The sequence below is a fragment of the Malaclemys terrapin genome, chromosome 1 (genome assembly GCF_027887155.1).
Source record: "Malaclemys terrapin pileata isolate rMalTer1 chromosome 1, rMalTer1.hap1, whole genome shotgun sequence".
Lineage (NCBI taxonomy): Eukaryota > Metazoa > Chordata > Testudines > Emydidae > Malaclemys > Malaclemys terrapin.
The window spans coordinates 112,066,751-112,090,462 of NC_071505.1; the positions used below are offsets into that span (position 1 = coordinate 112,066,751).

At 42.8% G+C, this 23,712-nt stretch overlaps 1 protein-coding gene across 4 annotated transcripts in view; it reads right to left on the minus strand.

Annotated features, from left to right (window-relative positions):
- MICAL3 (microtubule associated monooxygenase, calponin and LIM domain containing 3) overlaps positions 1-23,712 on the minus strand; it is a 192,397-nt gene that overhangs the window by 52,653 nt on the left and 116,032 nt on the right. For all 4 annotated transcript variants that reach the window (XM_054035642.1, XM_054035632.1, XM_054035651.1 and 1 more), the window contains 3 exons: positions 13,715-13,910; positions 5,034-5,257; positions 2,831-2,920 (listed from right to left, as the gene is read on the minus strand). In XM_054035642.1, the coding sequence (XP_053891617.1) occupies positions 2,831-2,920; positions 5,034-5,257; positions 13,715-13,910 (510 nt within the window). The remainder of the gene's footprint in view (positions 1-2,830; positions 2,921-5,033; positions 5,258-13,714; positions 13,911-23,712) is intronic.

Here is a 23,712-nt window from a genome sequence, read left to right on the forward strand (position 1 = left end):
CCTTTCAATGGATGGAATCAGAATTGCTCAAGTGTGTGTCACAGGCCCTGTACTATTACAGCAAATAGATTCTCCTTTATTTCAAGTGCTAGGAATCTGTCATTTACAGCAGGAGGATCGGAGATCTCAGGTTTTTAGTGGTCGGGTTATACAGCACAATGAGAAGCTAGAAATAGATGGCATGTGTTTGTTACAGTATCCATAAACCCATTAAGGAAATGAAATTGGAGTATAGGGAGAGACGCTTAATTTTAATGTTTTCTTTTCCATATGGAAATGACATGCTTTTGCTGCAAATGCAGCCATAGCCTGCACCCGCTGGTGCCATTTCACCTGCAGCACTTTGCATGCTGCTTTACATTTTACTCTTATGGCTTGTCTACACAGACATTGCATTAATTTAAAAAACAGTTTAGTTAAACTCATGCAAACTCCAGTGTGAATACACAGTCATATCTGTTTAAAACAGGGTATATCAATGTAGCTTGCTCCTGTAAATTTACCGATGTAAACTAAACTGATATAAGCCAAACTTGTACCAGTTTAAGTATATTCGTATGAAAATCATTCCTTTATTTAAACCTGCACATCTGTGTGTGTAGACCAGGCCTTACTTAAGAAGCAGACCCCAATTCAGCTTTCTCAATAATGTAAAAACTTTAAAGAGCCCGGCCATCTGTGAAGTATTGGGGGCTGGCTAGAGGGCAAACCTGGTGTTTCTCTGATGTCTGACCACGTGAATGCAGGCTGAAGGTGTGACAATCAGAGTCCAGACAACCTAAGAGGAGAACAGAGGGCCTGGAACCCCAAAAAATAAGCCCTTGAATTGACTGTATACCAGGGGTAGGCAACCTATGGCACGCGTGACGAAGGCGGCACGCGAGCTGATTTTCAGTGGCACTCACACTGCCCGGGTCCTGGCCACTGGTCCGGGGGGTTCTGCATTTTACTTTAATTTTAAATGAAGCTTCTTAAACATTTTAAAACCTTATTTACTTTACATACAACAATAGTTTAGTTATATATTATAGACTTATAGAAAGAGACCTTCTAAAAACATTAAAATGTATTACTGGCACGCGAAACCTTAAATCAGAGAGTGAATAAATGAAGACTCCGCACACCACTTCTGAAAGGTTGCTGACCCCTGCTGTATACAATGTTACTGTGCTATAAAATATGTTGAGTAAGGTCTTCTGTGAAAGCTGGTAATGTTTTGTACTTGATGGTCATTATGAACTATCAGAGGGGTAGCCGTGTTAGTCTGGATCGGATTAGTCTGACATGCCTCTGAAGAAGTGGGTATTCACCCACAAAAGCTTATGCTCCAATACATCTGTTAGTCTTAAAGGTGCCACAGGACCCTCTGTTGATTATGAACTATGTATACGGACTGTGGTTATGAATTTATGGGGAGACACGGGACTGGAAAGGCTGTTGGTGTCACCCTGCAAGGAGTAACTAGGCTGGTGGAAGCCAGGGTGAGACCTTGATGCTTGCGGGCTGGCTAGTGGTATCAGGTCTGAGTCACAGCAGCACAGCATTACGGCACCGAAGGTTACAGGGCAGGCAGTAACAGAACCCCTTACCAGGCTAGGTGACCCACAAAACATCACAGAAGGATTTCAAATGGCTGCGGCTGTGGCTTCCCCCAAGGCTGGCCACTAAGCTTCACAAGAAGCTGGACCCCTTTGTTCACCGTTACACGAAAAGATAATTTGGTGAATTCCAGAAGAACAGCGTGTTTCCCCCTCTAGCTTCACTGCAGCACTCAGTAACACTTTAGGAATGGCTGGGCTCTCTCACAAATTGACTTTGTAGTTCAAAAGTTTAAATGGAAGCTGTCCCAAACCTGCTCTTTGGGAACAAAAATTGAAGTGGGACAGCTGCTAGGATAGAGAAGAGTGGAAGTTAAGGAAAAAGGCAGCAGTCACCCCTACGTGCCTGTGCTTTCTGGCCATCTGACTACCTTCAATTCTCACCATCAAAAATGTTAAATCATGGACGATTTAACATTCCAAACTGAACTTTTCCAATAGAAAGTGAGTGTTGAAAGTGGCCAAGGGACTCCAGACTTCTGCTCAAAGCACAGCTAGACTCCAGGGGGAGAGCAAATGATGGGTCAAGAAAGGCTCGGAACAAAAAATATTTATATATACTGTATGTATATTTTCAAAAGAGCAAAGAAAAATGTTGATATTTTCCCATATGATTTTCTCTTATGCTCCTATGAAATATTTCAGACTGATGCATATACTAAAATTAGTTTCAGGCAAAACAGGAACTATAAAATAAAGGAGGTATATTATAATAGCAATCAGCTACAAACAAAGACATGTAACCCTGGCTCTCCGGTGCACCCACTCATTTGGGTGAAAGAACTCACCCTGTAGTCTCACGTATCCTGGCTCATATGAGCAATGTCTATGTAGCAGGAATGAACATACTGTTGTAGCCCAATACTCCAGGAAAGTAACCATCAAAACAAAAATGGCAATACAGTGCATTATGGGAAACAGTGCACCTAGCCAAGCAGGAAGTGATCAGATTAATTTCAGGTATATTTTACAGTTGCTTGAAGTGTCTCAGTGCTCTCTGGAGTCGATCTAGCTTTCCCTGCCCTCCCCCACAAAAAACGGTAAAAAATGTGGTACAGCCAAGTAGTGCCCAAACTTGGACCATGAGAAGAAGTCAGTAATTCCTGAATCAACCTCGAGAGAGTTGGTAAATGCAATTTACTAAAAACAGAACATCTTTTCATGTGGGACCTGCTCTTTAAAATGTCAGTTCCGCCTGAGGGCAAATTAAAGTGGTGATGGCACAAGGGTACCTTTAAAAGTACCCGTGTCCTCTTCATTTGAGAGACGTTGAAGCCAGAGGCCTTGCTGGAGCTCTCTCGCCCAAGGGTAATACTCTCCCTCTACAGCAGGGGGAGCCACACCCCCACATATAGCATCAGATACACACACACAAATAATACAGAGAGGGAAAGGACAGAGAATCAGAAAGCATAGGACTATTGGAATCTCTGTAGAAAGCATAGAGTTATTGTCTGAAAATCCAGTAAGACTTACTGTACTAATCAAAGCTCCCTGTTTGATAGGCAAATTCCACTGGACAGAGGTCTGGGAACGTCACAATTTAGTAGACTGATAAACAACATGCATATTACTATACTTAAACCGTGGTCTTGGTTCTGACAGAGACTTCAGCTACAGAGTTCCAGTTTCCATGTGGAAAAATATAGCCAAACCACCTAATTAAAAGGCCATCTCCCACACCAAATGACACCTGAACAGGACTGCCACTGAAGCCCAGCACAAACAGACCTCTCCTCATACTGTCAACATTACATGGCCAATGGCCTTTATGAAGCTGGTGTTTGTAGTCTGGTAGCTCTCATGAAAGCAAAGGGGAAATGCAAGTACCCAAGTCATGTTTTGAAAGATAAGATCCAATCACCATTTGGAATGGCAGTGAAGCACGGCAAAGATACCAGTTTCCAAAACAAGCTCAGTATGGTTATGACTTACTAAAGAGGTGCAGGGGAGGAAATCCTTCCATAACTTTTCCCCACCCTTTTCATAAAGAAAGACTCAGAGCTGGAATAAAAACATCCTGGAGAGCACAGGGATTCAACTCGGGCTGCATATTGTGTAATGTCTCCTGCTGGCTTAGGAGAGCTGGATACTGCTTCTCCTGGGGCCCCATTAATATTGGCCATAGGGGGTTACTGCTGGGTGATGTGAGGCACTCCCTCCTCCTCAAGGCTGAATGCGCTGCCTCCGCAGCACCCGCAGACCTTGCTAGAGAACAGAGGGCCAAATCCAAATCTGATTCCCCTACAAACCAGTGAGAAAATAGCACAATTGTCACAAAGCTGAAAGTTACACAGAGGGGAACCAGCAAGAGAATTAATTGCTTGTGTTAGACCATTATGGTACAAGTAGGCTCCACCCAGGGGAAAGTATCTTCTGCACTCTGGCTGCACCCTACATTCAGGCATAAAGTGCCCCCCTTCTAGCACTCTGAACCAAACATGGGAATATATTGATCCAATCAGAGTACTGAGTCCAGAGCAAGTGGAGACAAGAATTAAACCCATCTCTCTTATCAGGCTATACTGGGGAGAGGGGTAAGGTACTGTGGTTGGTTGGGGCCCACTGTTATGACAGTACATGGGAAGTGTACTGTGGTGTTACTAGTGCTGTAACTGCCCTCTAGAGAGAGATCTTCTGTCTCTGATGTGGTCAACCTAGCATCATTTATCAGCACTAAATTCACTTACAAATACATCTCTACCCCGACATAACGCTGTCCTCAGGAGCCAAAAAAATCTTACCGCCTTATAGGTGAAACCACGTTATATCGAACTTGCTTTGATCTGCCAGAGTGCGCATCCCCACCCCTCCAGAGCACTGCTTTACTTCGTTCTATCCGAATTCGTGTTATATCGGGTCGCGTTATATTGGGGTAGAGGTGTAAAAAGCAATGTTAAATGCAAGGATAAAAAGAAAAAACTGAAACGAAAGATAAGAAGGCCTTTGGGTTGACACACTCTTTGGGTACATCTACACTGAAGCTGGGATAGCGTTTCCCAGCGCGGATAGACAGACGTGCGTTGCTCTGCCCGAGCAGTGTAGCCGGGGATAACATGGGCTGCAGCTCAGGCTAGCTGCCAAACCTGCCCAGACACTGCCATTTTTCATGTGCTAGCTCAAGCAGAACTAGCATGTCCATCTACCCACGATGGGAGGCACGCTCCCAGCTGCAGTGTACATGTGCCCTTTGACTCAGTTCCTTCACCGGTTCCCTTCCATCAATATACCCTCATAAGAACCTCTCCCATCCCACCCCGATTCACTGCTTCCCCATCAGCCCTCAATGGTTTTCCTGAGAAGAATAAGGTACAATCTAACTCATCTGATTGTAGGGGTGCCTGTCCAACACCACTCTGGGGTGAACATGGGTACTTGGCTCAGCTTGCCCTGCCTGTGTAGCAGAAGGAAAATACAAACCGGTCTTTTTCTAACCTTCACTAGACTCTTCGTCCTCCTCTTCTTCCTCTTCCCGGTCTTCAGCCTCGTGGTTTTTCTGACTTTCAGGCTCTTCCTCGTTCTTTCCCTTCAAAAGGGCATGGATTCGCACAGCCTCTTTCCATGGCACACCTCCCAGGTCTGAGGTGGGCAGCTCTGGCTGCCCCGCTTCCTCTTCTTCCTCCTCCTCCTCCTCTTCCTCCATTTCGGATTCTGAACTACTGTAAAGAATAAAAATGAGACAGAGAAGTCAATTAACAATGCATCTTAGCTGAGTTTATATATGGCTGGCAAAACTTCAGTACAAACTATAGTATGTGTAATGGAAACCATATTTTCCCCTTCTGCTTTCAACATTTCATTGCACTATTTTAGAAATAGTAGATCAGGTCAAAGGAGCTTGATGCAGAGGCTGTAGGTAGATCCAACAGCGAAAAGGTACTGGATCCAGTTCCTTTTAATAAAGGGGAGCCAGAGGAAGAGTAGTTGTGGAGATCTGTCTAGGTTCTTATATGCAGTGCTACTGTAGCTGTGTTGATCCAAGGATATTAGAGTGACAAGGTGGGTGAGGCAATATCTATTATCAGACCAACTTCTATTGTTGAGAGAGACAAGCTTTGGAGCTGCATAGAGCTCCTCTTCAGGTCTGGAAAAGGTACTCAGAGCTAAATACAAGATCGAACAGATAGTTTAGCTGGTGAAGTTTATTCAAGGTGAAGTGGCCAATTAACACCCCTGTAGTCACAGGACAAAAAGGGGGATTAGTGGTTTACAGATTATTGTAATAAGCCATAAATCCAATGTCTTTATTAAGACAGTGAATTTTAGCATCTAGCAAGGTTATAAATTTATCTCACCCACCTTGTCTCTCTTGATCAGTGGTTCTCAACCCACGGGCTGGGCGGGCAGCCCAATCAGCATACAGCTGCAGCTCATGTGACATCCTCAGGGCCATACAGGTAGTATATCTAGTGTATGGATGCGGTCCACATAACACAGAGAGGTGCATATGCGGCCCACAATGGTAAATAGGTTGAGAACCACTGCTCTAGGTTCTTATCTGATACTCATTATCACAGTATCTGAGTGCAAGTGGGTTCAGCAAGAAGGTGGTGATTTGGATGATGTCACATTCTCTTGAGGATTTGGGTGAGAGAGATAGTTTGGCAGGGCTAGCATATGGGGAGATCATGTCTCTTGATGGCGTGTGTGGGAGTGTGCGATATTGCCGCTGGGTTTAAGCTGCTGGGAAGTTTTGTTGCTTGGTGGGGAGCTGGCAGGAAGATTTGGGAAACTATATTACTTATACTTTTTCCATTTTTGCCTGACAATCAGTGAATGTTGAAAAGAATATGCACACAGTCCTAGAATTATCAGGGCATCATGGTATATAAGGGATGCAGCAGGTAAGATAAAGACAGCCAAAGAGGAGTGCACAATTACATACACTTTCCAGGATCCTAGGCAGTAGTATCACATGAACACAGGAAGTGTCCGCACATGTGTATAGGGCGGATGGGCAAGAAACTATAGGTAACAGCATGAGAATAACTATCAACCCCACTACTCTCATAGCAAAGTCTGTAAATCACTGTGTGGGAAACAAACGTATATCAGTATGACCCATTTTTGATAGCCATCCCCTCTTTAAAGGAGGGATTGGTCCTGCTTTGAGCAGGAGGTTAGACTAGATGGCCTCCTGAGGTCCCTTCCAACCCTGATATTCCATGATCCTATGATTTCCACATTACAAGGTTTCCTTCGTGAAACATTCACTGGTTTTGCTTGAGATTCCCACTAAGTATTCTCCTAATCGCTTGTTAGGAGAAGGCTTGACTTTGTAAGATACAACAAGCGTCACTCTTTGGTTATAATCTCTAGGTACTGGCACTATAGTTAAATGTTGAGAAGGCAATCCCACCATTTTCAACCCAATTTTTCCAGGAACCCTTTTTCTAAAAAATGATCTTTTAGGCTGAAATCTTTCATGCTTTTTTACCAGCAAAGAAGGGAATTTATTGGCAAGTTTCATAGATACATTTGCCAATTTTGGAGTTATCCAGACAAGAAAAGGTACATTTTCAACTCAAGAATTTGTTCAAATGCTTATGCTCAAGTAACTCAAAGCCTGCTTTAATTTACATCTGTATCGAGCTCTCAAGAAATGCACTGAAATAAATAAAATAGCTGAAATGCACTTCTGTAGATTTGAACTGATGAGTTCAGAAAGGAACACTCATCTAAATATATAGCAGGAGAGGAATATCTATACTAACATACAGCAAGTTTATATATGCTAAATAGATTGAAACTTAAACTCAGGGTGAGTTTTGTATGGGAATAATCCTTAACTTTTCAGCTGGTCACACATATGCTCTTTGTATGCTTTAAAAGCTAGTGGTACTAGGGAGTGATGACAATTTTTCCAGAGTTCAGGTTATATCAATATTACCGTACTAAAGCGAATTTTCTCCCATGCCCAAATTCCTCAGGAGAGGTCCTATGCACTGCAGATTTTACAAACTTCGTCTGTGACTATAGATTAGTTGACAAATGTGAGGTGAACTGGAGAAGCTATTTCTGAAGCATCAGATTCAGTAGGAGTTAAGGCCAATTTAAAAAAAAAAAAAAAAGTCTTAGGGAATCTTTCCATTTATTTCAATAGCAACTGAATCAGGCTCTTAATGCATTGTCACATCCTACTACCAAATATGGATTGGCCTAGAAATTTCAAACTTGTTTAAAGAGCAAGTGATAAGATCTTATATAGTGGATTCTATCTGAGAAGTTGGGATTCTTATCCTTGGAGTTTTTCACCTAATAGGAACATCTGAGTGCTCTGTCAGCTTTTAGCAAACTTAAATTTTGAAAGAAACCAGATTAATTTTATAAAGTTGACTATATCCATGATCTTGTACTAGGTATAGATTTGGTTCACCCTGCAGAAAGATTGTCAAAGGTCAGTGGGGACTCCTGTGTGCCACAGAAAATCCTTAACATCACTTGCTTGTCTGGTGTTGCTTGCAAGTTTCTTCTCACTTTTCCTAAATATACACATTTTTTAGGAAAAATAAGGCTCTGGCAGCTTCTGGCAACCTTTATAAACTCGGCCCTGGATCTAATGTACTTTGGAAAGTTTACAAAAGCTGCCCAGTTCAAGGACTGAACTGTCAATGGTCCTACCCTTCTGGGAATGTGTAGGGTAAACTTTCAAGTTCTGTCCATCTGGGAAGTACCCCGCAAGACATGCACACCCACTGCAATAGACTTATAAGACCCAAGAGCAAGGACTTTGCAAACTGCACCAATTAATCCAGCAGATCTTGACAGTTTCCTCTCACCTCACATATACAAACTCCACTGGACCCAGTTTGCAGTTGAAGCATCCTGGTATAATTTTATCAGTTCATATTTAAAAAGGACAAACCCCTTGACTTAAACTCAAGATGGAGTTAAGTTTATAAATTCATATCTGTATTTTAAAAACTCATTAAAAATTAGAAGGTCAGGAAATTCTAGGTTAATTTGAAGTTCCCATACTTTTAAATGTTTATAGTTGTTTAAACTAGAATTTAAGACTAGTATTTCATGGTCTTTTAATGTTTTGTCCATTCAGTGTTCTAATAAGGTTGCTATCCTAATGTTATTGATATAAGCATATGACTAACTTTAGTTTAACAAGGATATTTTTGTCTAGGATAAAATCTGTGCTACTGACATTTAAGTGCATTCCAGCATTAATACATTATGCAACAATAAATTGGAATTCAACTGTGAGTTCTGACTCAACAGGAGACTGTAAAAGTGTCATTGTGAGGCTTCATTTTGTCTCTCTCGGATTTCTGTATCAAACTGACTCAGTTTACAAGTCAAGACATTTTTTTCAACTGCCAATCCCCCATGAATCTTGGCTTGTGGTCTGAGAATTGAGCTGGGTTACATACTCTTCTTACACATCACCTGTAATAAAAGTTCTGCGAGCTACATTAGGCCCTCAATTACTCATGTGCAATCCCAGTGCCTTCAAATCATGCCTTCGATGGAATTTGTGAATCTCGGCGCTTTTGATGAGTTTGCATGAGTAACTGCTTGGAATTTAGTACACATTTCTGTTGATGCTGCTCAGGATGGCATATGTTAGCGCTAATGGGAGAAAAATAATTAAGTTATTTTTGTCACTGAAACAAGGATTTCACTGAGAATAAACTTGGGGACTAGATCTTGTGTTTTTATGATATTTATGAGAAAAGGAGTGCAATGCCTGGATGCTTGCCATATAGACGTGAATAGGCACAATCTCATCTGATTTAAAGAGCAAAAGAGTTCGGGCTTGGTTAAAACTTGGGTGAGTGAGGATACCTCTGTTCTAGTTTTCTATTTTTGTTGGTTGTGTGAGACAGCAACAGCAGTGTTTAACAAACTGATACTCGGGCAGTAACTTTTACATAAAAGGGCTTATTCGAGATTACTGCTCACAGAAAATGCCCATTCACCTTTGGTTCAATAGGTAATCTCACTGCTTTTGGATACAAAAGGTCCTTGGTTCAACTTCTTCCTGGAATGGATTTCTCACAAACAATCTTCCATTTGACATTTTCTCACTTGGCTACCTTCTTCTGTTCTGCACCATCTACACTAGATTTTACAATGTTTGAGGTACTCTTGCCAGAATGGTGTTATGTATTTGCTGTTTATTTTTAATGTAATCTTTCCCATTAATAAAGTGCGTAAGTGGTAAGATGAGCAGTCACAGAGTTGCTATTGCCAGACAATAAAAGTGAGGGCTGAAAACTGATCAGCTGAAACATAAAAAAAGCCTAAGATTTAAAGTCTATACAAGTCTGGAATGTATAACTTCTACAACAACCTTAACTCTGTCCCTGACGTGCAGGCTTTCATTACAAGATCACACAGTTTGGGACAAAGACACTCTCCAACAAGTACTACATTGCAACGCAATTTTTCTTAGAATTATAGATGCACATAACTCCAGGGGAAAGAGTTCAGGTTACCTTTAGGATTATCATTTCCTATTTGTGTGTGATAAAAACCTAACCTTAATCTTGCTCTAATGCATCCTTGCAAAATTTTATTCACTCACTTGCCTGAGGAGAATACTTTCTGACAGACGTAAATAAATAAAATGTATAAGATACCATTGTTTTTTCCTCATCACAGTATGGGGTAACCAGGTAGGTTTTGTGCATGGTCCAGTGCGTTTTCATGACAATTTTCAAAGTTACAACATGTGTTTTTTGTACGATATATAATGCAAATGTTATAATCCTGCGTTCCACAGCAGAAATTAAACGTTATTTTTCACTCTCTGTCCCTTCTTTCAAAAGGTAAATGATGAATCAGATCATAAATATATGCTGAGCCTCTGGCATACGGCAAGCTCCCAAGAGGTCTTAGCATATCCCAATGGCTTTATACAGATGCTCTCAGAGAGATTAAAAAATGTGGTCTTTATTCCCTCCTCTGATTAATAGCACACTTTCCTCCTCTTCAGTACAGAAATAAATCTGACAGGTGTCGCCTACTGGGTTTTTAGTGCGCTGTCAATAAAATTTACTGTTGCTGAAGCTGTTGCCATGACTACTCCGTGGATCATGACTACTCCGTGGATCAAGCTGTGTTCTCCAGACAGCCTGCTTATCTCATGTATCTTTATCTTTATCCATCTGCTTTATCTCATGTAATATTCAGAGTGTAAATTCTTCACTCCACACCTCATTTTACCTTCTCTGGCATTGATCTGCTCCACACTTGTGTGTTTAACCTTTGAGTACTGAGAAACAAGAGGCTGAGTGGGTGAAAGGAGACAGAGCTACCTTTCAAGCTGGTAGCTCTGGGCCACCCAGCTAGGACCTTTTTTCTGTTAAGCAGTGATCAGAGAAAATAGCTGAATGACTTGACAGAGAGACGCAAATATTCAGGGAGATACCTCTTAAAAATGCATCTATGCGAATTTAGTGCTGGAGAAAGGAGCCAGGCCAAAGGCCTGGAGACTCATCCTCCACCGTGCAGGCTCAGAATAGAGTGACAGCGCCAGCTGCCTCCATTATATCTCGCAATATGGTTCAACCCTAATCTGGAGTGACCAGCTACAGAGATTAGAGAGTATTTCACCACGGTGGTTCAGCTCAAAGGTGGGACACTGTATGAACAGCACCCACTTTAACTGCATGTTCTCTTTAAGGATAATCTGCCCCTCAAGCCTTTTGGGTGCTGGGTTGTCTGAATACAGACCTGCTGTTGACACTTTGGTGCCTCATAGTGGAATGAGCACCACACTTTGGAGAAACTGTTTAGCACAGATCCTTCATCTGGCAGGGATAATCTAACTGTGAATGGCCCATACAATCAGGACGAAGAAAATTTAAATGATCTTGAATGTATCTTACATTAAAATCTGCACATGCTCTCCAAAGATTGTGTGGGTATCTTATTTAGTTCTAGATGTGATTCAAGGTGTGGCTATTATTCTACAGAAGTCCAACAATGATTAGGTCCTGGCTGGCTACCTTAGAAACAGTTTCCCTCTCTATGCACAATTGTGCTATTTAAGATTATGTGAGGGTATTTTCATTAGCCGTCCCTAGAGTGGCTTGAGACTAGTGGGATGTCAGCTTGGAATTTACTTCCCTTATTGATCAGATGCCAAATATTTTGCCCTTTTGTGGAGATTAATCTGAAAATGCTTCGACTGTGACACATACTACAGAAGAGCTACGTACGATTATTACGGCATTTGCAGATATGTGCATATTAACTCCGCTTATTGCCCAGGATAGTGTGATGAATCTGTCACAGGAGGAATGTATTTGGTTTGACCTTTGCCAGCAAGTTATGTTTATTGCTGTGAAATCTTGGTCCAGGTGCCCAAGGACGTCTGAGAGAGATATTTTATAAGTCCAAAAATAATATTTACCTTTTTTTTTTTTTTTTTTTTTTTTTTCCAGAGAAAGCTTAAATTAAAAAATACAAATGTAAGTCAACATACAAAACGGGGAGAGTGATAGAATTCTAAATAAAAAATGGGTGCGGAGGAGGGAGGGAGAAAAGTGTGCACAGATCTGGAGGAGATGAAATAGCAGCTGAAGTCTGAGATGGCAAAGAGAACACTTGGTTCCGTTGACTCCTTTTTCCTTGGAGGTTTCCGATCCAAGTACTGACCAGGTCCAACTATTCTTAATTTATGTGATCTGATGAAGTCATGGCCAATAATAATATAGCTCCACGCAAGTGAACTTTGCTTAGTACTTTCAGATCTAATAAGTACTATAAAAGCTACAGTTATATTATTATTCGTGTTAATATTAACAATAGCAACATTATTTATTATATCTGAGCAGTGGGCTGGGAGAGGGACAGAGAATATGAACATATCTCAAGTCTAGCACATTAAACTGCAGAGAACATCCAACTAGGTCACTAGACAACACCTCAAATAAATAAATTATATCAAAATAAGATCTTGTTGAGAACTTCCTAAAATAATTAATAAACACCATCATTATTCTAGTAAAGGAAACAGCACATGACACCAGGTATTTACTCATCCTAGTTCAAACCTATTCAGAGCTTTTAAGATAAGGATGCATCAGGATTACTGAAGACTAGTAAGGCTAGATAGTGTCAAATATCCAGTTGCTGCCTCTTCTATTTGCATCTTATGGGACTCCTGTCATTTGCTCACCCCAGAATGCACCCAGACCTTGAACCTGCAAAGACTTATGAATGTGCTTAATTTTACATTCTTGAGTAGCCCAGCTGAAGTCAGTTTCACCTGTATAATTGAGGTAGGCAACTAGACACTCAGGGCTACACATGTGTTTCAAGTTAAGCATGCATGTAATTGTATTATAGGATCTGGGTTTTATCCATCTGCTATATCATTACCTGAGTTTACAGTGGCAATTTTAAGAATGTAAGAACTGTTGCACAGCCAAAGAGTTAACAGTTCAGGAGAGTTCTTGCTGCAATGAAAGGGTATGGAGCAGCACCCACAGAAAGTAAGAGAGCCACACTATCTGGAGGACGCTGAGGCTGCAAAGGTTCCGCTCATCCCTTATCAAACTGAATTGCTGCTGCAGGAATTACTGAGACACATTTGCCCACACTTGTGAGCACTGAGCCCCTAGCACTCTGGTGTACTGTTTTGCAGCTGAAGAAATGACCATACATGCATGTGGTGTATCCTGTTTTACACTATCCATAGCTATTACTTCAAGCCAAGCTCTCTCAGACACAAAGGCACTCAATCACGGTTAAGTATCTGTCCAACTTGAAGTTTTAAACCAAAAATGGTTTTCAGTTATCAGAGCGCAAAATAGGCAGAAAAAACACTCCCCTCTGACCCCATGTTCTGTTCACCCAAATGACTCAGCTGTTTATAGATGAAATTTTCCAAAAAGTAAATTCCTTTCTGAGCCAAGACTGAGCATGAGAAATTTCAGTACAAGAAATTACTTTTTCAAAACACTATTAAGTGACTCGAAATAGGGGTTTAGAACAGAAACTCTAGTATAAAATACCTCTCTGAAGTGCGGATGAGGCTATCAGGTCTCCAGAAAGGGGAGCCTCAGTAAAGTGTATGGGAAAGGGTATATGAGAGCAAGTAGACACAAGCCTGCTGGGGTGAATACAGGGACACATGTACAATGTGTGCTAACCTGCTGGGCACATCCTCTTCTGTTCTTTTGTCTAGTACACTGCTCAGGTTATGCTCTGCCAGGGTCTCCTCGGGAACCTCTTCCAGTTCCTCTTCCTGCTGCAGTGACAGCCGGTAATTCTCCAGCTCAATGCGCTCAGGCGTGCCACGCAGCCTCTTGGCCAGGCTGGGCTCCTCCAATCCATTGACATTAGGACCTAAAGAACAAGCCAGTAAACAAACAATGAATCTGATGAACTGCGTTTGAATATTTGCAAACAAATTCAGAGCAAGGAGCAGTGGGGTGAGAAGGGCCAAAGGGGAATAAAGTGAGAGAGAACCTGATGCCATTAACATATTAGCCCCTATGGGTTGAATTGGAGAAGGAGCAATACTCCAAAGTGGGCCCTGGTTAATGCTTTTGGCCAAAGGATGCTAACAAAAAGTTACATGTCTTGGTTGAGAGAGGAACAAGAATAATGTAGCTGCAAAGGCCAGAGCTGTGTCAGGCCAGGCACAGGGACCCCTATTCAAGAAGGGACAGGGAAGCCATTGCCACGGGGACTGAAGCGTGCACCATTATATAAGGAGTGTCTCAAATGTGGGAGACAAAGGGACACTCCTGCCGGAGGAAGCTCCCTGGTGCAAGGCCATCAGGTTCAAGCCTCAGATGTGTTTTTCTCTGGACTTGACCTGATTTCCTGTCAGTATGTGACAAAACTGGGACTGCAGAAGAAACCTGGATGAACAATTTGTGGGACTGTGGGAGTTGGGGAGGTTGCTGGATAAGAGGTTCACTGCTTCCCCCTAACCCCAGCAAACCGCAAGGATTGTGCATGGGGCAAAACAGTCCATCTCAAAGACAGCAGCTCCAAGGGCTATTTTAAAAGCAGCGCTCAGTGGAAGAACCTACACCTCTGAACCTCGACCAGGTGGGTGAAAACGTGAAAGGTGTGTATGGAAAGACAAGAGACTGGGAATATCAGTCCCAACAATGACAGTTCTGGTATCGTAATACTGATTCTGATGCCCGTTATTGCAGCCATTAGGAACCCCACTAGCAATGTCATCAAGTGCTTATATCATTAAGCACCAAAGAAAGGCATCAGAGGAGCTGAGAAAATTCCAAACTTAGTGCCACAGGTTAAACACAGCTGCAGCTCAGCACATCTCCATCTATTTCCTATTGCTCTCCACAGTAAAAAAAGAACCCTGCTGATTGAGATCTAACACTTGTGGGGCTGAATTCCAAAAGTGCCACGTGCTCAGAGCTCCAGTTGAAGCCAATGGGATCTGTGTGTGCTTAGTATCTCTGGAAATCAGGCCTGGGTGGATTAGTGCCTGTTAAACTGCTTCATCAAGCAGAATTGCAGGCAAGTGATATACAAAAGCTTCAACAACAACGAACCTCAGTTTGGACCTATAGCATCCTCTGTTGTAAAATTCTTGGGGTTTCCCCCCAGGAATCATGCTACATTTGCTACTGCTTTTGTAATGTGGACAAATGTCCACAAGAAACTAGGTTGGGTCTACCATGTTCTCACAGGACCCAAACCACACAGGCCTCCACAGGCAAAAGATCAGAACATTAACCTACATTTCCAAGGATATTTTGTTCTCTACAATTTGCTGCGGCAACAATAGTCTTATGTTGTGTCAGTATTTTTAAAAGATTAATAAAACTGAATAGCACACTCAACTAGGATTCATGCTTCATTTCACTCTCTCTGGGATGCCTAGATGGTGATACCACTTCGGCCGGAACTATTTTTGTAATCAGTGTTACATTCCCCAACGCTGAGTTCACATCATTAGGGGATCTGACCTGGAATGCTGATCTGCCAATCCCAGCTGACGTGAAAGAGAAATGGATTATGGGTAATGGAAGAGTACCAAGGTGATAGAGAGCAAATAAAGGGTATAGTAAATCCTCATAAAGAGAGAGATTATCTTCTCTATTAGACCCTTTCACAGATTGCAGTGTATTCCAGTTAGGCCCAGCTTCCCCCAACGCACACAGCTGTCACAGGCTGTTTCTGGCTTGCCCTCTCGTTCTAGCCCACTCTGGGTATCCAGCAATGTATCCATGAAGTTTATAGCTTGAAAAAAGGATGAAAGGAAGAAGGGTGAGAAGTCCTTCTCTTGGGGATTTATTTCACTCTTTCTTCTTGAGAGTTTTCATGTTTTGTCAGCTTCCTCAGAAGAAAGCAAAAAAGCAGCAGAGACTTATTTCTAGAGTCGGATTAACGGACTTTGGACAGGATGGCTTTTTTCATTGCAGGGGTGGACAGAAATAAATTTAGTAGGAGTTATAAATTGGGGGGGGGAGGAACCAAACTGACATTTATACACACTAGTGAAACTCACACTAGCCACCTCTCCAACACGTGTGCAGGATAAGAGTTAGGCTTGTCCCTCCCACCCCATGATCACATCAAGGATGGTATAGGAAGAATTAAACCAATCCTGCAGCAATACATAGGGACAGACGAGGTGATTCAGTGGCAGTGTCTCCAGAACAAGGCTCATATTGGAAGGATAAAATCTCTTTTAAACTGTAAGACAAAGGAATGTGGTTATGCCGAGATAGTTTACGTGCCTGGCAGGTGTTGTGTGCTGGGAAGTTTCAGGGAGGAAGGGAGAACATTCCCAGACACACTGCCAATGTAAGACTGATTTTGTTCTTTTTAGTTGTGCAATTCAGGAGCATCATTGGCCAGATTCCTCCATTTTCTTTTTCTTTAAAAAACCATGCAGTTTGATATTGGAGAACATGACCCAATAAGCTCGACTTATTGCAAGCCTCAGCCAGGGACTTCTGTTCTAGATGGGCACACTTTGCACAGAAGATTTGTTTACTGAGCTTCTAAAAGGCACTGTCAGTCTTCATTGTTTGGGCATAAGACACTGTCAAGCTCACCACCAAGCACAAATGGAACAGATGCCAACCGATTCCAGGCTGTTTGCCTCATTATGTAGTTATAACCAGAAGGGTAATGGTTACAGCTCACAGCTCTCATAGTACTGCTATTAACACAAACAGCTTGGCTTACACTGACTCTCTTCCAAAAGCCTAAGTGGAGCTAGAATGGTGAAAGGTGGCGATCAGCTCACATCAATTGGATTCACAAGGGGCTGCATTACTGAGCAAAGTAGGGAGAAGAACATTTCAATCTGCCTTGGACACTTGCTTCTTGGTGATACCCTCTATCTCATTGAGGGCTGTACCCTTATGGCTCATGATGATGTCAAACTGCTGTTCAAAACATCTGCTCACACACCTGAACAACACTATCTATAGTCCTGCCAACAGGAGGTACTTGCAGAGAACACTGGTTAATCCCATCTACCATTTTACCTTGTGCCTTTAGTTTTAAAGACACAAGCACACCTGCCTCATGTAGCAGAGCTGCAAAAAGTCAAGCCTGGAAGCTGCTTGCAAACACAGAAAGGGGCTAACGTGAGTGCGGATGATGAAACATGAAAAAACTATGTCATTCGTCAAACATCAGGAGCCACCTGAGAGCCAAAAGCAGCTCATCCCACAAACAAAGAATCAGCTCAAATAGCCACAAACAACGTCTTAAATAGGAAAATGTTATAGTTCTGCATTTTGGAAGGGCCGCTGGCTATGAACAGCCCATAGATCATCTCAAGGGAACTGTTTTTCCTAACAGGGTAGCCTGCTTAGCTGTGGTGTGAAAGCTGCCAGAGGCCCCTATTTATCTCAGTCCTGATGCAGCCTGCCTCTTGTAAAGGAACACAAGGCCAGAGATAACATTCCTGTGCTGAAGTGCCCCTTGCCCTGCTCCCCTGCAGGATATATTTCCTCTCCATCCCCATTTTAGAAACAAAGGTGGTTACAACTAGGGCTTGAGAAGCTCCTCTAAAAGCTTTCCCCTCCTGAGAGACAATTCAGTCCCTCCCCATTCTCCACCACCTTCCTCCTCCACCTAGTAAAAACCAAACCACATAAATTATTTAGTCCCACAAGCTTGCTAAAGCGTTGCCAGGGTAACCCCTCAGACAGTACCTGCTGAGGGGTGAAGAGACAGGTGACTGAGAGAAAAACAACTCCTTTCCAAAGCAGAACGACCCTCCTCTTGCCTACCTCTTTTCCCCATTACACCAATCCAGTATTAGAGTGGGGCCTTCTTTTTCATGAATCATGTAATGCCGCCATTTCCCCTCCTTCCCTATGTCTGTCTTGTCTGTTTAGATTGTAAGCTCTTCGGAGCAGAGGCTGTCTTCCACTCGATCTGTGCAGTGCTTGGCACCATGGGGTGCCTAATCTCAGTTGGGCCTCTACGAGCTACTGTAATACAAATAAGGGAGCCTGCTGTGATGCACATGCCCAAAGGGAAAAAAACAGTTACTTCCCTGCATACTGTAACTTTTGTTCTTCGAGGTGCGGGTACAGACGTGTAGTCCACTCAAGTGCGGGTTTGCCCAGTGCACCAAAGCCAGAGAACTTTGTTTAGCAGTACCCGAGAGGTGAAGGTTGCACCCTTCAGCCCCACTGCCCTTCCCATGACTATATAATGATGGTGCCACCCCAACCCAGTTCCTTTGCACCAAAATTCAAGGCTAATGACTCCGATGCAGAGGGGACACAGGGCAGGTTGTGGAATACATGTCTGAATCCACATCTTAAAGAACCAATTACAGAAATAGGTAAGTCACTCAGGTGACTCACAAGCAGTAACTGAAGAAGGTGTGGCTCAGAGTCTACTTAAAGGTGAGTTGCAGAGCTGCCTTCTCAAAGTTTGCAGTCATAATAGCATAATGTTTGGTAAAAGTATGCATTGGAAAACAGGCAGCTGCTCTGCAAATATAGAATATAGAAACATCACTGAGGCATGCGACTGAAGCCACTTGGATCCTTGTTGTATAAGCCACCAGTTTTTATGAAGGTGTAGACTGAACTACTCCATATGCCGTTGTCATGGTAGTAATCCACGTGGAGATCATCTGCATGGAAACCACTTGACCCTTCATCTGATCTGCATATGAGGCAAAGTTGAGGTGAATAATGAAATGGTTTAGTCCTCTCCAAGTAGACCACCACACAGCATCTCACATCCAATGAAGGTGCTGCTCCTCCGTATTCAAATGTGGTTTAGGAAAGAATACAGGTAAAGTATATAGTTTGGTTAAGGTTATACCACTTTAGACAAAAATTTTGTATGTGGCCTTAGGTCGACTTTATCCTTGAAAAATTACATATATGGAGGTCCTGCCACGAGAGCCTGCAACTCACCCACCCTCCTTCTAGAAGTTACCAGGCGCTCAAACGGAGGACCCACGAGGGCAGCCAGCACCATATGAAGGTCCCACAATGGTGCTGTTTCTATAACAGAGGGAAGACACAGACAACTCCTTTTAAAAATCTAATCACCAGGGAGTCAGAAAAAATTGACTTCCATTGAATTGGTGGATGGAACTCAGATATTGCCACTAAGTGGACTCTCAAAGACCTAAGAGACAGACCTGAGGACTTCAGATGTAACAGATAATCCAAAATGTCCTGAATAGTCTGGGTGCATAATGTAGTAAAATCTTATTCTAGGGCCAGGTTAGTGATAGAAAGGAAAGGGTGGTGTCATTTGATCTGTAGAAATCTACAGAATCATAATTTCGAGGTGTCACCTTTTGTAGTGTGGCAAGGGGGACTTGCTCCTCCCCGCCCCTACCTCCAGGTCCTCTGCCTGGAGGATATTTTGATAATACAATGTTGTCAGAAATGGGTTGAGTTGGGTATTATTCGAAAGCCCTTTTTCCCATGACCACAATGGTACCAAACATGACAAACCTAGAACAATTACGTAGATATATATTAAAGAAAATATTTAAAAATCAAGTTTTTTTTAAATTATACTTTAACACAGGGATACATTGTTTACATTAAAAAAAAAAAAAAAAGACGTTGATCTTTGGTAATCCTAGAGAAGTTATCCTTGACATGTAGGACTGAAAAAAATTTCTTTCAAATTCATCATCAGTGTTGTGTCAGTGTAGTGCAACACTGCTAGACACATTGTCACACTGATCCTTGTCTGTGCCGCAGTCACACATTTCCATACAATGCAGGCTGCTAGCCAAACATTTGAAGGGTGGTGAGCATCTGGTCTTTGCACATGAGCATGTGATTAGCTGAAGGATTGATTTGGGAGCACACAGTATTTCACACATAACTGGTATGATCAGTCCATCCTCCAAGACCCATCCATGTCTGGTAGAGGAAGGTAATTTTGGATGCACTCGATCATCCCATTGCTTGATAATTTGCCGTCTTGATAGCAGGTATAAATGCACTGCCCATGTTGGTGGCAATTTTTCTCTGTAGTTCTGCTTCTTGGAAAACATCTACCAATGTAGCTCAGCAAGTGTCGTAATGCTGATCTTCAAGTGGTAAACTTGGCATGTAAACACCTCTAGTGCATTTATGACCCCATCAGTGACTGTATCAGCCATTCCAAGCATCTTCAGAATGACAAATCAGTCTTCAGAAGTAAGATAATTTGTTTTTTCAAGCCAATCGTCCAGCAGTGTCACATCCTGAAAGGGCACAGAAACCTGGCTGTGTGGCGGCTTTTAATGGTCTGAGTAACAGGAACACATCTCTGGGGGACATACAGCAATTCTGTTCCATAGAAGCAGGCACAAAATCAGAATCTTGAGGAAGTCTTCGGTAGCATCTCACAGAAAGCACTAGAATACCTGTGTCTTGTGCAAAAATACAGAGTTTAGTAGAACCTGTCTCTGTAGCATTGATGGCAGGCAAGATCATTTTAGTGTCACCCTCCTCATGAGAGTTATGAAGAAACTCCAATGAATGGTGTGAGGCAGCAGCTTCATTACACCATGAGATAACATTCTTTGAGCAATTCTTTGCAGGCTAAAGTGTTTTTTCTACATTGTATGTGGTTAATTCATCCTTTGTGCAAGTATGAGAGAGTAGTTTCTTCATTGTGGCATTGAAGATGCTCGTGGAGTCCATGATTTTTGTACTGCGCACGTGCAATACCATGGAGTCTCTTCTTTCTGGTAATATTTTTAATTGATCCCTCTGTGTACATGTCAAACCCAAGGTGGACTTGGTCATACATCCAGTATTTTCTTTATAGCCTATAATGAAGTGTTCTGCCCTCTCAGCAGGTGTTAACAGTTTCTGGTTTGTTAAGAGCTTGTACCTCAGCCACACCATCTATGATTGCTATGCTGAAATGCCTCTGCTGGCATAAGGTACCGGTTACGTTGTCAACAGGTGCTGGCTTAAGAAGTGTTAGTTTGCTTTTTGCCTGGCACATATGCATTGTTCCATAACATTCTAACATCAATCGTGGTACCACAGAGAACTCGTACTTTCCCCAAAGAGTCACGTAGATCAACATCATGATGAGATATGGACACGATCAGGAGACAAGCAAACTGTGTTATCTGTGGTTAACTCTGTAGTAGTCTCTGCCGCCTTCACTGTGATTTTCGTCTTTGTATTTGAGCACAGCTTTAGTCTGCTCTTCATGACTGAAGCCAACAGACTGATGGAGCCTTGAATTATTCTTTGGGTTTTGAAGGCTTCATAGCAGCTGCAGAGTCTTCATATTACTGTTGACATCAGTGCTTTCTTCCACTTTTGATAGCGCCATGTCTTTTGCATCTTTTAAGGATATGCGCTGTGATTCATTTTTATGATGGAATTGCTAAACACTATGTTCATATCCCACAGTTCATCTTCAATAAGTGCTTTAAGAGCCTTTCTGATAAGCAACTGTTCCTCTTCAATCCCAGTCAAAGCACCTATTTCTCTGTACTTAGCCTCTATATCAGCCATCACCACCTCTTTCCCATCCACAAAAAGCGAAAGGTAACCTCTGGAATCTGTTGGACCTAAGAGCTATGCTGGAATTCTGTAACCATGAAGCCTTTTCACTATTAAAGCTGATGTCATAAATATGGATGACGCATCTGCTATGTCTAGAGCTGACTGAAAAGTTGTCCTGGCCACCAAGTGGCCTTTTGCAATGGACACCTTAACTCTTCCCTGGAGGATTCTGGCAACTTATCTGTAAACTTGGACAAAGCATCCCAATTTACAAAATCACATTTAGATAATTGGTCCTTCTGCTTCTCAATATGCATCTGTAATGAAGAGGTTGAGTAAACGTTTTCTTTAGGTGTGGATTTATATCTTCCCTGCTGTAGCCTCATTTGCCACTATCAGGACAAGGGAATTAGAAGCTGGATGTGAGAAAAAACACTTAAAACCTTGCATGGGACCATAATATTAGTACGCTTTGCTGTGGGCATTAAGGACGCTGGGGTATTTCAGAGACTTGGCAGGCTCTAATATTGCTTCATTTATAGGGAGAGCCACTCTTCCTGGAGCTGAGGACTGAAAAGCATCCACTAATTTACAAGAACAAACTCAGCTTGAATACCCAAGGTGAAAGCTATTCATCTCAGTAGATTTTGATAGGATTTAAAATCCTCAGGCACCGGAGATGAAATATCTGGCACCCTAGCATCATCTAGTGATAAGAAAGAAGAGGGGAGTGGAACCAATGAGATCTCCTGTGGCAATACGTGTGACTGTATCAGGGGTTCAGTCCCCTCGGTCTGTGGCTGCAGCACAGGTAGCTCAGGAGGTGAGGCTACTGGGGGAACTGCCAACCTTGCTCTGGACTGAGCTGAAGATTGGGATCTCGCCAAACAAGGTATCTCCCAGGGATTCCTAGGAGGCCACTGTGGACAGGGGTATGACACTGGTGGCCACTAGGAGCTAGGCCAGGAGCCTTTACCTCTACTCCAGGAGCAGTACCAATCCTGATGATCCCAGGAGGTCTCAACGACTTTTGAGAGAGGTACCGTGAAGGCAAAGGTGAGGGTGAAGTCTCCAAACTCAATCCTGAAGACTCTTCCAAGTAGCCTGATGGTAATGGAGCCGCTGATCCAGGCAGAGCTAGTAAACACTCTGAATCATCTTAAACCCAATATGCCAGTCTCATCGGTACTGACGACAGTACAATAGTTGGCACTTTCAGTACTGATAGAGACATTGCGTCCACACTTGGTACCGGAGCAGATATCGGTACCCAAGTCAAAGCTGATACTGGACATGCAGATGTAGACTGTATCATAATAGTTGTCAGTACTGAAGATAGTATTTGCGCCGGCAAATCCCGGTACTGAGCAGGAAGCAGACTGCAACCCAGCTCCCTAGGTATGAGGTGGTGCGGATGATGGTGCCAACAACAACAGAAATCCACAAACAGTCCAGGCAGTGTCGATGACACCGAAGAGAAAGCCGCCACAGTTAAACGTTCCTGGATAAGTGGAAAGTCAGGAACTGAAAGGCACAGCAAGTCTGCTGATGCCTGATACACAGCAGGTGTGGAAAACGTTGGTGCTGACACCATTGTCATCGGTATTGGACTCAACGGGACGCTCCATGAACGGTAATGAAGTCAATAGTATGGTGTCTAACTGCTCATGAGCTGGTGCCAGAGAGCAGGTCAACCGCCCAACTCTATCTTGCATACTCGAAGATTCAGGGTGCTGATCTGCACTCCTCTTAGGAAGAGGGGGAAGAATCTCTCTGCGCCTCTGGAGCAGCCCCATTCCATTTTGTGAATTTTTTCTTAGAAGACCAGAGGAAACTGAACAATCTCTCTTCCTTCTGGATGAGGGATCAAAATCCAGCTGTGGAGCCCCAGCACATCTTGCCTTAGGTGCTTTCTGGAGGGGGGGGGGGGAAGGAGGGGCTGACAATCTGTGACGGTCCCTGGTGTGGAACCAGGTGGTGCTGCTTCAAGTGCAAGTCTCTAGCCACCTGCGCCCTCTTCTTCAGTAACTTGCAGATGGACGCACCGTTCCTTGATGTGCCCTTCCCCAAGACAGAACAGACATCAAGTGTGGGGGCAACTAGTAGGGACAGTTATCCCACATGACAGACAATGCTTAAAACCAGTGAAGGCATCATCAAGCTAAAAACTCTATTAACTACAATAAACAAAACTA